The following is a 15,802-nucleotide window of genomic DNA, read 5'->3' on the forward strand; positions in this document are numbered from 1 at the left end:
GAAAAAAAAGGAGAGATCATCAACTAAGCCACATGTAGATCATATGAGTAGCCATGATCACTGCACATCTATGTTCAAAACCTTGCTTGATGGTGAAACCTTTGGGATGATAACATGAAGCACCCCTTCCTTCATCTCTGCCTTAATCTTCTCAGCATCGGCATCATGAGGCAGTGTGAATTTGGCATCATGTTGTCTCTCGGTGTGCCTCCTGTCTTCTTTCTCTTCTGCCTTCTTCTTGGCCTCGACATATAGTATTCTTGCTTCCACCCACACCTTCACATCTTCCTTGGTCACACCTAGCATCTCAAACGTCAACCTATGAAGTCCTCCATCGTCTTCCTCAATCTTCCATCTCTGTTTACTCCGACAACAGTCTACAGTTTCTTTGCTTTGTAGGTCGAGGAATGTAATGCCATTGCAGTAACAAGGATCATGCATGAATCTGTCGGTTGTCTCTAACATCTGTTGCAGTATCCACTTCAACGGGAACAACTCCCATATACCTGAAATCCAAAACATGATAATTATATATGCCTCTGTGATGATTATATTCTGATAGAAACGAAAACTCTGGTTTGAATCTTTGCTTTGTATGTTATTATGCTCATATGGCAAACGATGTAACTGAGCTTGACATGCTGAAGCTATATTGAGGCATGCAATGATTAATAGGAAATACTTTCTACTTTGATACAGAATTAGTTAAGCTTATGTGATATCCTGACTGAATAAGGATGTAATTATGAACAGAAAGAAGACTAGACGAGACAAAATAAAAGAAGAGGCAGATGTAGATTGGCAAGGATGATGTTACCACCAAGTGATGAAGCCGGTGTTTGTCGCTGCATCATTGTCTGGTTCATCTTGCTAGGTTTTTGAAGAGGTTCTCCAGAACTCCCTGTGCGCTGGGAAGCCATGGCCTTCATGGCAACGTATCTGGGAGCCCTGAGATGGCATGGAAGGAAACATTGGGTTGTGAAGCAACTGCTTCTGTTGCTGCTGACACCCCTCCTTCGGCTTAAGAGAGAAGAGAAGGTGTTGATGCTTGAAGTAGCCGACGACATATTCTCCAGTATGTCGAGGTTGACGTTGGGGATCAGAGTTTAGTTTGATCTCAGACGTCTCTCTCTCCATAAATAAATAAATATTATATCTCGGGGATAGAATTTGTTGAGTAAAAAAACCTGAAAGATTTATATCCAAAGTTATTGAATTTTGTTGCCGTTTGTGACGTTCTCAGTATAATTTTTTTTGGATAATTTATTTAAAAATTACTAGTAATGAGCTTTTAATCATATTTAGTTTTTATTAAAGGATTTTTTTAGACTTTGATCAAATCATTAAAAGATGATTATCATTTGACTATATTTGATTTGATTTTTTTAAAATGAACTGATTCTTTTGAGATCAAAATTAAAATAAGTTAAGCTCAATTATCTAACTTATTTTAAAATTAATATATTTTTAGATATTTTTAGAATAATTAATATCAAAACTTTGAGAATTCTACTAAAATATGATTTTAACAAAAAATTACTAGTTTTATATTTTATGATGAATTTAGAATAAATTTATATAAAAATTAATACATTTTTAATAAGTTTTGTAAGTGAGTGTAACTTGAATGTAAAATATAAAATTATATTTTTAAAAAAAATCCTATCAAATTTGAAGGGATCCGACCCGATGCGACTTGACTTAAACCGAATCGACTCACGAATTGATTGAACTTAAAACAACTCGGTTCAAAGATATTATCAAAATATATGGGTGTCATCCAGTAAAAAAATGATTACTATGGACTTTTTTTTCGATAAATCTGTTTTTTTTTTTATTTTCTAGCATGATAATATACATCATGTACCAAAGGAGGACAGAACAAAACTGTAGTATAAGAAAGTTTATGGTAAATACATCTAAAATATTGGATTGATGATAACGAATCAAATCTCTATTTACGGCTTAAAATCTCATCTAACAAATTTACTAAAACACTTAGATTCAAAATATCATTTGATTTTTTTTTTTATAAAATATCAATTAACTTAGTTGGTAAAAATTATTTCACGTATTTGTAAAGACTAATAACAGTACTCATTGATTAGCCAAGTTTACTCGGTCTATCAATTTTTTTACCTCCGTGGCTTCTTCATCACTCGATGCCCAAAAGAACAGAAGAGAGGAGAAGGGAGAAGGCTGTCGCTTCCCCTGGCACAAAATAGCTCCCCCTAGTCGGAAACTTACGCCAACTCGGTAATCTTCCACATCAATCTATCTCTATGGAGGCTGTGTCACAACAGTGGTGGTTTCGTCTTCCGCGACGGCAAGAGAACCCATGGGGATTCACGATCTAGATTACTGCTGCAGGCCCCAACTCGTTGTCCCCAACATCTACTCCTACAATGGCGTCGACGTGAGCTTTTCGCCTTACGACGGGTGGAGTCGTTCCGCCATGCAAGGGAAGAAGAGACCAGTCGACTACTGCTTGACACCATCGCTCGTTCTTCGTCAGAGTCCTGTCAACCTCAGCCAGGCGATCTTAAGTGCAGGATTGCCCATGGTTAGGGTTGATGAGGATGTCTTCTATGAGTTGGTCATCGAGGAGAACCTGCTCCAGCTGGAAGAACGATGACACTCGTCTCGCCAAAGACAACATCGAGGCAGTTCTCACGGTCCCTCTCTAATCCAAAGAGGCTCCTCTCTTATTGCTGGAACGAAAACGAGACTGATGAGGAAAACTCAAGAAGAAGGAAGGCTGCATTGAGTTCGAACACCATGACTTCGAGCTCAGACTGTTCGAGTCGGGACGAAGGATCTGCCCTGCGATGAGCTTTAGGCACCTGTCCGATGTCGGACTCCAGACCATTAGGTCCCGCCGAAGGAGACTAAAAGGTGCAATCTCTCTCTCTCTCTCTCTCTCTCTCTCTCTCTCTCTCGTGCAGTGCTTGAAACATGATGGACTTGGGAAGAAACAGAGAGCATGTGAAATCAAGGGAGAAAATTCAGCAGATATTAATGAAAGATGGGTTTCAGTTGGCACCAACACAGAGAGAGGAAAGCACAAGTTGCTCTTTTGTTGCAGTTTTAATTGCCTTGTGCAATCATACCACTGACCAATTAACACTACAAAACAAGCTATTCTGGGAGGCACACAATTTTGTCGACGTTAGAGTTTAATATATATTGAGTTTTTCCTAACAATCTAACTTTTTAAGATTATTAATAGTCCAATTAAAATATTTATTATGATATTACAGTAGATTGCGTATTCAATATATTTATCAACCCTATTGTTTTGCACGATGCTTAATTAATATTTTACCTAATATCCCTTTTTTGTTTTGACTTTTTTCTAGAGCAGTTGAAAGAAAGAGCAGTATCTAAGCGTTGACAGCCATACATACCTGCAGTCTTCCAGACAAAGAGCTTGATGAGCTAATTTGATTTGCTATTTTATTTAGAACAAGAAGTCTAATGTGACAGTCAATAAGCTAACGGATCTCAGTTGAGCTATTGAAACAGAAGAAAACGTAAATGATCTGCAAACACATACCTCTTTTCTTTTTGATACTCCAAAGAAGAGACAGTAATATTTCAGAATGTATGATGCTCACAAAACGAGGCCCAAATTTGATTTTGATGCTCTCCAAAGATGAACATCGTTCAAAGAAACTGACAGAAGACAAATCTATGAATGTATAATGGTATTTGAATGATGGATCATTACAACACAAATAGTTGCTGTAAACTGAATAAAAAGTGTTGACCGTTTGGCGTACATTTATGTATGTGAAGTAAGCGAGCTGGCATAGTTGAATGGAGTGCTGCCTCAGTGTCGTAAAAGCATGCATTTATATGCTGCAGTTGGTAGGTATGCCGTCGCATGGATACATGTTGATCCTCGAGAGCAAGGATCAGAAAGTACACTGGGCCATTGCGACAAGATAGGCAGCTTCCATTTGATCATTTGGTATGCACTCAAACCCAAACTCTAATATTCTATTAGGGCAGCATCAGTTTCAGAGAGTGGTGCTGCAGAAGGATAAAACATTTAGTGTCACCAACTTGTCGAGCATTTCAGGAGAAATTCTAGTGGGAGGGAGTATTAGCAGCTTTAGTGATCCAAAGTAATCGTTATTGAATGACTAGAGTGCTACATATTAATCACATAGTGACGATGAGCAGCTTATTCTATAAGTTTAAACTACTGTTCCCTATACAAGACCCATATCAAAAGATGCATACTCTAGCAAACCAATGTTAGTGTCAGTGTCACTGTATAATTTAAACAGGAAAAAAAGAAATCTTACTACTAGATGCAAAGATATATAAATGTGTGGATAGCATTTATTGGTGAGAAAAATTTACCAAGCAAGTCCTCATAAGTATCTTGGAAGAATGATGATTCCATTAGCAAAGGAGGTGAGAAGACTTGATCCATAGCATCATCAATATCTGCATATGCTTTTCTTGAATTAAGAAAGGCTGGTTGAATTAATCCTGTCTGATTCGTGTGTCCATCAAGTCCATATAAATTATTTGATATTGGAACAGAATCTAGTTGGCCCTCAGTATTAATGAGAAAATCTTTAGAACTGCTGGGAACATGAATATCTGGTGGAGAAAGGGCTAATTGTTGTTTTTTCCGAACAGGAGCACTATCTACCACTTTTACCGAAACTCCAGTAGATATAGGCATGAAGAAGTGTTCAGAACTGTCATCTTCGCTACTTTCTAATATCGATTCTGAGTTGTTTGATGGTCTTGTAAGTGCTGCTTCACGAACAGAACGCCTAATACTCTGAACATCATAATCATCATTTTCTGTGTAACAAGGAAAAAGATAATAAATAAAGACCACGATTCGAAAATTACTGTGGTTGACATCAAAAGGCTACAAATGCAAAATCAAGCATAACGGTTGCAGGATATCTATGAATAAATTGAAAGAAGGGGTAAGTTGGCAGACAATTGAAGATGCTAACCTTTTGCTGCACCACCTCTATAATCATTTGTAAACTGTGACTCTGCTGATGTTCCCACTGGCAAAGATTCCTGAATGGATTGAGCAGTTATAGTAGTCAACTTTGGTGTGTGCATACTTTTTGCTGATGAATTGGGAGCCAGGCTGATTAAATGAGGGAGTTTTAGAACAGGGCTTTTGGAAACATTCTCGATCTGAAGAGATGAGAGTCTGGAATTTAACTCGATGACTTCATCAGCAACAATATCCTGATCAAAAGAAAAGTATTAGTAGACGAAAACAAAAGAAAAACAAATGACAGATATAAAACACCCAAACAAACTAAATAATTTCACGGACAAAGACAGGATTCTTACTTGAGGCACTTGGGACTGCATACTTAATATTGATCTGGCATTAAACCCATCCATTGTAGATGACGAAACGCTTTCCACTTCTTCATTGAGTTCTGCAATAGATTTTTGCATTGCTGGAATGGCTTCCTTTAGTTGACTAATTAGTCCCTGTGTTGCAGAAAGAAGAGTTACAATTAGAAACTAGCCACATAGGTGCTTAAATGGGTTTGGCCACCTAGTCAAACCCAAATTAAGTAGGATAAACTAAAGTCTCTGTTCAACACATTTGACACACAAATAAAGGCTCAATAGAAGATACTTGTCTGTAATAAATTGTCTGATAAGTCAATTTTTATTTTTTAGTATCTTATGATCACACCAACTCTTGAAACTCTTTATTAGCCTTTTGCTTCGACACCTCTTGGATCCAACACCAAAAGATTGAATTGGTAAACTAGCAGAGATTTTGAGCTTATCTTGTATTGTTGTAATTTGCATGCAAGGACTTACTGTGCATTGAATGGATTAACTTTAGCTTTATCAACAATAAATTGTTGTGTGATCTTGGAATTAGGGAAATGTGATCATATATATATATATATATATATATATATATATATATACAGTTGTATGTTGCTCATCTTTAATCAACACAGTGACATCACACACTAGGTGATCCCCCAGATTCCCTAAATACAACTTTCCTTTAGGTGAGAACAACCACAGATTGGCAGCCTAGTGAAGGGCAGCCTTTGCTCCAGTCTTGAAGACACAATGAAGTAGAGGAACAATTCAATTACCATGGCGGATAATTTTAATTAATCACATTCTCAAAGAAAATGCGCGATCAATTCCGCTTAACTATTAGATTCCACATTGTCAAGAAGATAGCAAGTTAATATCAAATTAGTCATAAAACCCGCATCCACTAAACAGAAAAGGCAAGAAAACGATATGTAACAGCAATGGTAAGTGTCAAATTTACCTGTATGCTAACTAAATGTTGGCGATGTTCTGCAAGAGTTGTAGCCAAGAACTCGGCATGCCCACTTGCATCATTTTCAGATGAAGTACGAAGTAGCTCTGGGCCCTCTCCATTGTTAGCCTTGACCTGCAATAGCAAAAGTCAACAGCAATCACTAGCACACCAATTGTGAAGATTATGGATTAAGCTACAAATAAAATTGCACTCTACCTCTGGTATGCTGAAATAACTTAAATTTGACATTTACCCTGAGTTTCCAAAGATATCTTAGACTCTACATTAAATGAGAAGAGAAAAAGGTTCAGCAAACAAATTGGATGGATTTCCAACCAGCTTCATGCAGAATACACTGTTAGAGGGGGGGTACATGATTTCCAACAAGCTCAACTGCAATCCTAAGTTATATGAGAAGGAAAAGAGGTCAAGAATTAGTCAATAGATGGATGTTCTGTGAAACTAGTTTAGAGTAGACACGAGATTCCCATCTATCCAGGACAAAGAACAGGAAGATCTATACATCCTAAGAGAATACATCTGATTTTGCTAAAAAGAACTGTTGAATTGGCTTATAATTAGAAACCAGCAAAGTAAGAAGATTTTATTCCTTTTTATGCCTGCTGTTATCAACTCTATGAACCCAGGATTAGGAGATTTCCAATAAATTGACCCCAAAAAGTCTCTGCTAGATGTCTGTAGTACCTTGATAAAGAAAAATATATCAAAATATATTAATCAGCCAGCTGGGACTTAGCTTAGGGATTCATGGTGCTTCCTATTTCTGAAGAGGTTACATGATCAATTTTGCAGGCAGGAAGAAGTTTCTTTTTACTTTACCAAGTATTGGGTGATGGAATAGTGACCAAAGTGGTTTGTTAACGAGGAATTCGTTAGCCTAGAAAACACATTTGATTTTAGAGAACTAAAAGTTATTGCCTGTTGTCATTTGAAAATTATGTGCAATTGACACCAAAAGGGACTTTAAAGCAAATAAACTATTTATGGTTTATTATCATGGATAGAACTTATATATGCAAACATGAGTATCAATTGCAGCAGTATAATAGTAGCCATTGAAGAGAAATAAAGTGAAAAGGATATGATCAGGGAGAGGATGAAAAATAACTCTTAAACAACGTACAGGAGAAAAACATATATCATCCCTTCACTCTTCAATCAAAACTTAATGCAAGTCACTGAACCCTTATTAAATTTGTAACAAAGATCCCAATAATAAAGGAAAGGAAAAAAATAAAGAGCCAGCTGTGTATAAAATAGAGGATGATGCTGAACATATTAACCTCCATGTGAGTTCAAATCTCAGGACTCTAATCTCTCCTGCCTTTCTCTTTGATTGGTAGCTCGTCAAATGAGCATTGTCAACCTGTTTATCTGCTGTCATGATGAATTACGGAGGTTGACAGAACCTAGGACTGGTATGGGCCTTTATAACTAATATTTTATTCTAACCATAGCCCATCTAAAACCAAAATCTATAACTTCATAATTAAAATTAGCATCTTAAATCTGGATTTATCATCTGATCACCACCAAAGAAGGAACCAATGGCATGCACAACCATTGTGCATTAGCAATTCAAATCAGGCACATGGTTCATAGTTCATACCCTTCATTCTGTTAGAGGGATGGGAAAAAAAAAGAAGCACAAGAATCAAGGCCATTTCAAAAATCACATAATCAAGTTCCTTCCCTATGGTCTTCCTATAGCAGCACCGATGATGATGGCTCATATCATGAGAAATGTCAAAGACTTAACGGTCTGGTATAAGTTTATGATCGACTATAAACTCATAAGAAAGTGAGAAAATATTTCCCATCAGAACATACAAGTGTGCACTAAGCTGCAGGATCCACACACTACATTTTAAAACTAGGCAATACTGTAGAGATGGGTAACTGAAAATCTTTTGCAATATGCATAATATCAACTCTGGAATCAGAATGATAAAAAAATAAATATATGTAATTATCTCACTCGAGTTCAATTGTTATGGCTTAAAATGTTTAATCTGAATTAACTTACCAAATAAAGAGATTGTTTATGAATACGTTGTAAAGCATGAGTCCAACGTCTAAGAATTTCGGCAACATCAAATGTAGGGTAAACTATTCCACCTCTGTCAACCATCTTCGAGAAACTCTCACTTATTCCTTGATTATGAGGTGAATCCATCTGCTCACGGATATCTATAGGCGAAGATATCTCACCAGATGCAACCGATAGTACATCTGAATGTGGAACCTGTGAGCTTAGACCCATAGTTGCAGCCAAAGATGAACCAGAGATGCGATACCTAGCAACAGAAAGTAAACATCATCTGAGTATCAACTAAATGAAAGTTTATTTTTCTACAAATTATTGAACTTCACCTGTGCTCACGATGGGCTATCAAATCCTCAATTGGGCCAGAAGCTAAAACCTCATGTTGATCTGCATAACAAAGTGTTAAAAGTATGTCAAGAAACCAAAATGAGACAATTATCTATCGCATATTGAAAAGCTTGGAAAATGTTAAACTGACAAAGGAAATAAAGCTTAAAATATAAAAACCAATTAAAAAATAAAATCATTAAAATATCATAGCATTACTTAAAAAAAAAAAGGAACAATCATCTAAAAGCTCTCCAAGAGTTCCAGTGATAATCTAAATCAAAGAACCGGTCATCTTTAATCTCACTGATATGGGTAATTATTTCTCTAAGTTCTCCAATAATAATCTAAAAGTTTGACCAAAAGTTCAAAGCTGACATGATCTTGTATTGGTTGAAGACCTGCAATACTAATTGATTCTAAAGAGAAGGCAACATCTGAAGAATCAAACCAAAATCACTTAAAAATGATGCTCAATGTCATAGTTCTATAACTATCAGTCAAAAACATTATAAATATATGGACCAAAATGAACATCCTTGATAGAACTGCAAGCAGTAAGAACCTTTTGTTTAACAACATGAAGTTGAAATATTCTTCTTTCATCAAGGAATCATTCATGAGAATCCAATCTGAAAAACTACGGAGAAGTAACCACATGGCTAATGATGCATATGACATTCATTTACAAGTTAATAAATTTTGCAGTATCACTAGTCAAAAGGTAGGACTATAATGCATAGAAATGTTTGTCTTCTTTCCATATACAGAATCCTTAAGTGAGCATTCACTGCATTCCAGATGCTTCCACAAACATACAATGTTAGCCCAAATCAGCAGAGCTACACACTGTAAAGTTATCATGAGTATCACATATACAGCATTGTCCATGCTACAGATACTGAGATCCATCCCATGTGTATTAGGCGTGACACCGAAGTTAACACCTACCCATGAAAGAACAAAGTTCTATATCAGAAGCATGCAGTCCCCAGTTCCATGAGAAAACCTTTGCAACTTTTTACCGAGTATTATTTCATGAGCCAATCAGGTCATTTAATAAAATGTAGCAAGGATATGAAAAGTATGTAGGGTAACTGTCCTACATTAAGCTTGGGAAAAAAAGTAGATAAGAAGCTGAAAACTTTTATACAAAAGCAGAAATTTTGAGAAGCTATGTTGCCAATTTGAGAAGAATTATGATAATATAAATAGTGAAATAAGTATTTCTTCTGCTTACCCCTCCGAGCTAGTAACGTCTCCCAAAGGCAAGTAGCCTTGGCTACCAAGTGCGAGTTCTGCCCAGAAAAACTGGAGACATGATCATCACACAATTCACCTTCCGTTTTAACTTTACTTCTTATGTCCTGCAGTTTTTCCAACTCTTGTTGCAAATAGGCCTAAGCAATTGCCGTTTGAAATGGTAGAATTAGCAATGTTGTCAAAGTAACACATACAAAGAATTTGGAGCAAAAGAAAAAGTCAAATACAGCAATTCTGTGGAACTTATGAACTACCTCTTCAGCACATAGACCACGGAACTCGGCAGTCATTTCATGGGCTAAGTTTGACCAAGTAGTTTGTCTATGAACAGCAGCATTTGCATTTTTCAGAAATCTCTGTCTCTCAAGAGCTATTCTAGCCTGCTCAACACAAGAAGTTTGTTAGGAAAGATAAACTCAGTCCAACAAAGTAAGTCCAATTTGTTAACTATGATGATCACAAATTTTTAAAATATTTTATATTACAAAAGAACATATTCAACGACCCATTTTTCCAAAACATTCACAGATAGAGCTCTGCAAACAGAAGGGATTCGACCAAATTGTAGCCAGGGTTTCATCCGACCAAGAATTGGTATCGAAACATATAGCTCGATATCGGTATAATATAGTATATATTTTATTATTATTCAATCATACCAGAAGGTATAAGTCAATATGTCGCCTGGTATACTGGTACCATATCTTGTCTAGTGCATTACTGAAATCAGTGTAGAACTGTATTAATTTTGCTTAGGAGAAAGAACTAACTTGAATTTTAACTTTGCATGTTTGTATCGAGTTCAGTCTCTAAGCTCATTAGATCTGAGAAACTTGTGAAGTATACTAGAAAACAACTGCCCAAAATTTGGTTCGTAGTTTAATGTATAGAGTTAGTAGTCAGGTTTAGATCAATCTAGCAGTTATTCATGTTCATTAACTATTAAATGACAAGTACATGGTCACATTTTGGGCTAGACAAGTAATTAAAAAAGGAAAATGGAGGGGATAATTTGGCAAACAAAAAGAGGAAAGATAAATTTCATAAAAAAGGATGATAATGATAACCAATCAGTGTTAAGTGAAATTGAAACTTAAGTAATATGGTCAAGGACTGTCAAATGGAAGAAGTGATATCTGGATGCAAATGGCCATAATATGGTCAAGGACTGCCAAATGGAAGAAGTGATATCTGGAGGCAAATAGCCATAATAACAGTTTCATTTGTGAGGTAACATCTGGCTTCTTGGGAAGGACCTTCACTCATTTGATACTTGCTCGAGAAATTCTGGGGACTGTTTTTCTAGTTTTCCCTTCTATTTCTAAGAATTGCAGGTGGAAGCCAAAGCATATCCTTGCCAAAAAAAGTTAAATCTCCAAGATAAATTGGATGGTAGATGCAATCACAATAAGTCAAGCAGGTATACTGGAAATTTACAAAATCCTCTAGTGAATGAAAAGACCAATTCATGAGATTACCTTAGTCACTGGAAGCAATGCAGCAGCATGTTGATAAGAAGCATCTGTCAGTGCAGGAGGCAGAGGATTAGAAGCCACATCAGCAGCAAATGTTCGTACATGAACCTCTCGCAAGGCATGCACAGAAAGTTGCCACAGAAGCTCAACAAATCTGCAATTATAGAATCAATAATGCTTTACATGTCATAAAGGTAGCAGCAACCTACACATAATGGAATGCTGCTAAATCCAACATCAGAAGACCGGTGTAATGATATTAGCAAAATCATTTTACAACAACCAAAGCGTAATCTATTATTTTGGAAGAGCAACAAATATTTCAAGGTGAACATAGACTTCAGAATAACACAAGCAAGCAAGAAGATGCCATTAGCTTGAAGATTCCAGGTTGTGGGGGTGACCAAACTAATAGAATTGCATTGAGATCAGGTGGTACCCATATCTTTCACCAGAAATGCTTAGATAATGATCCTTAAAAAGATTTTCTATTAGTTAGCTCCACCTCAATAACATTTTTCTTAACTGCGGAGTAGTTTCTGTAATTTTTTGTGTGACCTATTTTACCAAATTTATCACACAGTAAACCAAAATTCTACCATTTAACCTTTACCACCAGACTTAGATCTAAGGATTGTAATTTTGGTTTGTACTGGTGTACTGAGCCCTGCTTGGTATGGTACGTACTGATGATACACTCAAAATCATAAAAAAACCTCAAAAAATACTTGAAAAATAGAAACAAAGTTACGTTAGGATTTTTTAGTTAAAAATAAATATAATTTTAGTATAATTTTAGCAAAAATAATGTAAATTAAAAAAAAAGTGCCACATTTTTTTTCGAGCTTTGAGAAGTAGCTTTGTAATACGTTCTGAATTATCCTTCCATTAATATTAAATTATCTATAAAGAAATTATTTGAATTGTTAGATTATTTTTTACACAACTTAAACTTTAAGATTCAAATAAATTAAGTAATCAATCGATTGATATACCTAGTTCTACAACAAAAAAGAATGACGGGACTCCACGGGCGACGGCTCAGGATCCTCGATCCTATGTATCATATATCAATATGATATGTTTGTCAGACCCAATCCTGAAATTGATCCCACGACATAGTGTACCGATACACTGTATGCCACTAGTGCATCAATGTGATGATGGTCGTAATCTGATCGTCGTAAACTACATGTCCGAGACTGCTCCTAAGGCAAGGATGAATGTGGCATGTATTGGTGCGAACCATAGAGAATGTCAGAACTTCTACTTTTGCTATCGATCTGCTGCTCCGTATCGTAAGATCGATCATCGTACTGTTGCCTAGAGAAATATGACCAACTATTACCGTACTACTGTTGGCTGTAAGATTCTCCATAATACGACGGTTGTGAATATGACGAAATCAATCTTTGTTTCTAAGCCTTAAACAGTCAAATTGACTATTTGAAATAGGGCAATCTCAACCTTTGATCGATTATCAATCGGTACAATCCGTAATGGTCAGATTTCGACCGTTATCGCTTGGTACAGACTCCGTACCGCTCGATACGAGGTCAAGTGACCAGTACTGTCTAGTAGAGGGCAATCCGTATACCGAAATCTTATTGGACCTGTATGCACCACCCATACCGGGCAGTATGCATCGGTAAAGCAAACCCTGCTTAGATCCCAACAACTTCAAAAAATTAGGATTTTTTTATTTTTGCTCCAAATCACTCCTAATCAGAATCAGGAGCAAACAGGATAAAATATATGGATGTGTGAAACTATGTGTTAATAATAGCACATAAATATCAGGAATCATTCGCTACATGATCATTCATAAATAGAAGCACATAGGTAGAGAAACTAGCCATGACACTGAAAATTATTGTTCAACGACTATGTAATTGCATTTATAACAATAGGCTTTTAGCACCTTAGGTGTTGCATGGATTTATATTAGGCATATTCAAGGTAAACTTCAGACCTGCATATTATTTACTAATGATATTGTCCTGACTGATGATATCTTAGCTGCATTAGTTATAAACTTTAAACTATGAAAATGGATGTTATAGACTACGGGTTTCAGAATAGATAGAACTAATGATGAATATAAAAAAAAATGCAATTTTAGTAATACCAAAAGATGAATTGAGAGTTTAACTAAAAATGACAGAGTAAAAAGTTCTCATAAGTAGAATTTTCAGGTATCTGCAATCTAATAATTAGCAGGGAGGACAGATTGATGAAGATATAAGATATAACTCGAAGAGCTTATGTGAAATAATAAAAGTGACAGGGGGCATGAGGATTATTGCGTGGTTGTCATATGCTCCTTAAATTAAAATAAAATTTTCCAATGAACATTTATAAGCCTGGCTATTCTTTATGGATCAAAATCTTGGGTAATTAGAAATCATCAAAAGTAAGTGTTAGTAAGATAAAATATGTCAAGATGGATCCGTGAAGTTATTAAGAAGATGGAATAAAAAAATACTTGTATTGTAAAGAATTGAGCATTGTTCCAATTTAGGCTAAAATGAGGCTAGAACAATTTTAAATGGCATTTGATTAATGGTGGCAAAAGAGATTAGAATTAATAGTACATGGAGATATAAGGGAAATAAAAAAAAAACAACTTTATTGAAAACAACAAAAAGAGATTTGATTGCACTTGATTTGACTTGTGATATTGCCCTCAATAGAGCTTCATGATACGAGAAATGCAGCAAACCAGTATGGTTGGGTTTAAATATTCAGTACCACAAAGTATTAAGATCTCTTAAGCTTCGACAAGAAAAATCAGTTGGAGACCACGTTTCTACATCCATCAGAAACATTGAATTTGTTAAGACTTAGTTATCCTTAGTGAAGAGGAAAAGCTGAAAAGACGATAATACTGAGCATAGGCTCGTACATGAATATAGCTTTTTAAACTGTTCCGCTGATGGTGCAGCATTATGGTGATTTGTTAGTCCATGTGGAACTCAAATATCCTAGTTATGAGTAATCCACAGTTCTAGAGCTTTCCATTTCCAAAGTTCTTATAATGACAATGCCTTCTTGAGAAAACTAATTTGCTACATATTTCACCACCAAGAGGATTTTACATGATAAGAGCTGAAAATTTGTATTCTAAGTGGGAGCATAATTACATTTAATGTCGCACATTTATCGTAGTGAACACAATAATGAAGCAAAAGTCTTCACATTCCCCAATTACAAGTTCCACAAAACCAAGCAAAGGCAACAAATTGCATATATCAATTTGCAGTAACTTTTCATACGTACTGAAAAAATATAAAACTTAAGGTGTTTTTCCAAGTGGAAAGGAAAATATATTTCTCATTATATTGCATGTCCAAATCGTGATACAAATAAAGATACTCCAATGAGTTTCCTAAACATCGCATTCCAAGAAAAAGCAACACGTATTGCAAGTAAGATCAAGAATTACTAACTTGACAAAAAAGGGACTCTGGGCTCCAATCTTTTGTTACGGGAAACTGAAGTTCGGAATCAGGAGACTAACAACATAATGCTTGAAAGATGAACGTTTATGCTGACCTTGGCCCACAACAAGTTGCGAGAGATGAAACCCTAGAATTACTCCGCGGCAGCACCCCTTGCGACTCTAGCTCAATAATAATCCCTTGCACGATCTACGAAGAACCGATAGCAACATAATTATCCCTTAAAATATACATAAGGAAGCAAGAAAATTCGCATGAAATCAGCAAGGAACACAAACCTTTCGGAAGTCACGAGATTGGGCAGAATCAAAGATAGGCCAAACCTTATCAAAATCCTACACAACATCAGCAGATCCCGATCAGCTTCGAACAATTAAGGAAACCACTTAATAATCCGAATCAATCCGATCTCGTTGCCTTGGCGGAGCCGCGGAGGGCGCAGAGAAGGAAGTATAGTAGCTGCTCTCCCAACTTTGGATTGGAATGGCGAAAATGCCCCACCCTGGGGCTGCCGGTGCCCATGCCGAGGACGGCCGGATCGAGGCCGAGGAGGAGGCAATTGGTGTACATAGCGCTCTCGAGCTCCGCTTCCCTCTCCTTCTCTCGCTCCGTCGCCATGTCTCCGTCCACCTCTATGACCCTCTCTCTCTCTCTCTCTCTCTCTCTCTCTCTCTTCGTGTCGTCTCGATCGCTCAAAAGATCTCCATGCGTAGGTCGCTCTCTCTTTTCGCTCGTTATATGTTTCTCGGCTTCGTTGCTTATGTTCAAAGCGTCAGGGGCCGAACCAACGCAGATAGGGCCCGCGACCAGCAAGAGAGCTGATTGCACTGTTTGAAATACCTCGGATGTGGGCACCACCTTAGGGGGGGGCTCACATTTTTACATGGTACCCCACCAAAGAAGCCCG

The 15,802-nt window shown here is 36.6% G+C and overlaps 2 protein-coding genes across 4 annotated transcripts; both read right to left on the reverse strand.

Annotated features, from left to right (window-relative positions):
* Window positions 1–57: 57 nt before the first annotated feature.
* Window positions 58–929, reverse strand: LOC135641447 (small heat shock protein, chloroplastic-like). The gene is made up of 2 exons (XM_065156808.1): window positions 818–929; window positions 58–506 (listed from the first exon to the last, which is right to left on the reverse strand). The coding sequence occupies exons 1-2, from the start codon at window positions 927–929 to the stop codon at window positions 58–60; spliced, it is 561 nt and encodes a 186-aa protein (XP_065012880.1).
* Window positions 930–3,302: 2,373 nt separating this feature from the next.
* LOC103989310 (AUGMIN subunit 6) lies at window positions 3,303–15,632 on the reverse strand. 3 transcript variants are annotated; one of them, XR_672036.3, is made up of 14 exons: window positions 15,313–15,631; window positions 15,174–15,230; window positions 14,990–15,084; window positions 11,438–11,588; window positions 10,214–10,339; window positions 9,937–10,096; window positions 8,696–8,756; window positions 8,349–8,619; window positions 6,308–6,433; window positions 5,344–5,490; window positions 4,989–5,235; window positions 4,372–4,827; window positions 3,783–4,035; window positions 3,303–3,675 (listed from the first exon to the last, which is right to left on the reverse strand). XR_672036.3 is itself a non-coding variant. In XM_065155171.1 (13 exons), the coding sequence occupies exons 1-13, from the start codon at window positions 15,511–15,513 to the stop codon at window positions 3,995–3,997; spliced, it is 2,124 nt and encodes a 707-aa protein (XP_065011243.1). In that variant the 5' UTR covers window positions 15,514–15,632; the 3' UTR covers window positions 3,689–3,994. The 3 variants fall into 3 exon arrangements, 2 of the variants coding, with proteins under 2 accessions (XP_065011243.1, XP_009406392.2); XM_065155171.1 differs by lacking the exon at window positions 3,303–3,675 and having other exon boundaries at window positions 3,689–4,035; window positions 5,004–5,235; window positions 15,313–15,632; XM_009408117.3 differs by lacking the exon at window positions 3,303–3,675 and having other exon boundaries at window positions 3,689–4,035.
* Window positions 15,633–15,802: the final 170 nt, after the last annotated feature.

This window comes from Musa acuminata, chromosome BXJ3-6 (assembly GCF_036884655.1).
Source record: "Musa acuminata AAA Group cultivar baxijiao chromosome BXJ3-6, Cavendish_Baxijiao_AAA, whole genome shotgun sequence".
NCBI lineage: Eukaryota > Viridiplantae > Streptophyta > Magnoliopsida > Zingiberales > Musaceae > Musa > Musa acuminata.

Bases quoted from the DNA above. Each gene is read 5' to 3' on its own strand.
- LOC135641447 (XM_065156808.1), bottom strand. From the start codon at position 929: ATGAAGGCCATGGCTTCCCAGCGCACAGGGAGTTCTGGAGAACCTCTT. The intron at 507-817 runs GTAACATCATCC...TTTGGATTTCAG, and splicing joins ACCGGCTTCATCACTTGGTG to GTATATGGGAGTTGTTCCCG.
- LOC103989310 (XM_009408117.3), bottom strand. From the start codon at position 15,513: ATGGCGACGGAGCGAGAGAAGGAGAGGGAAGCGGAGCTCGAGAGCGCT. The intron at 10,340-11,437 runs GTAATCTCATGA...TGTGTTGAGCAG, and splicing joins CATTGCTTCCAGTGACTAAG to GCTAGAATAGCTCTTGAGAG. The intron at 5,491-6,307 runs GTAAATTTGACA...TCTGCAACACAG, and splicing joins AACATTTAGTTAGCATACAG to GGACTAATTAGTCAACTAAA.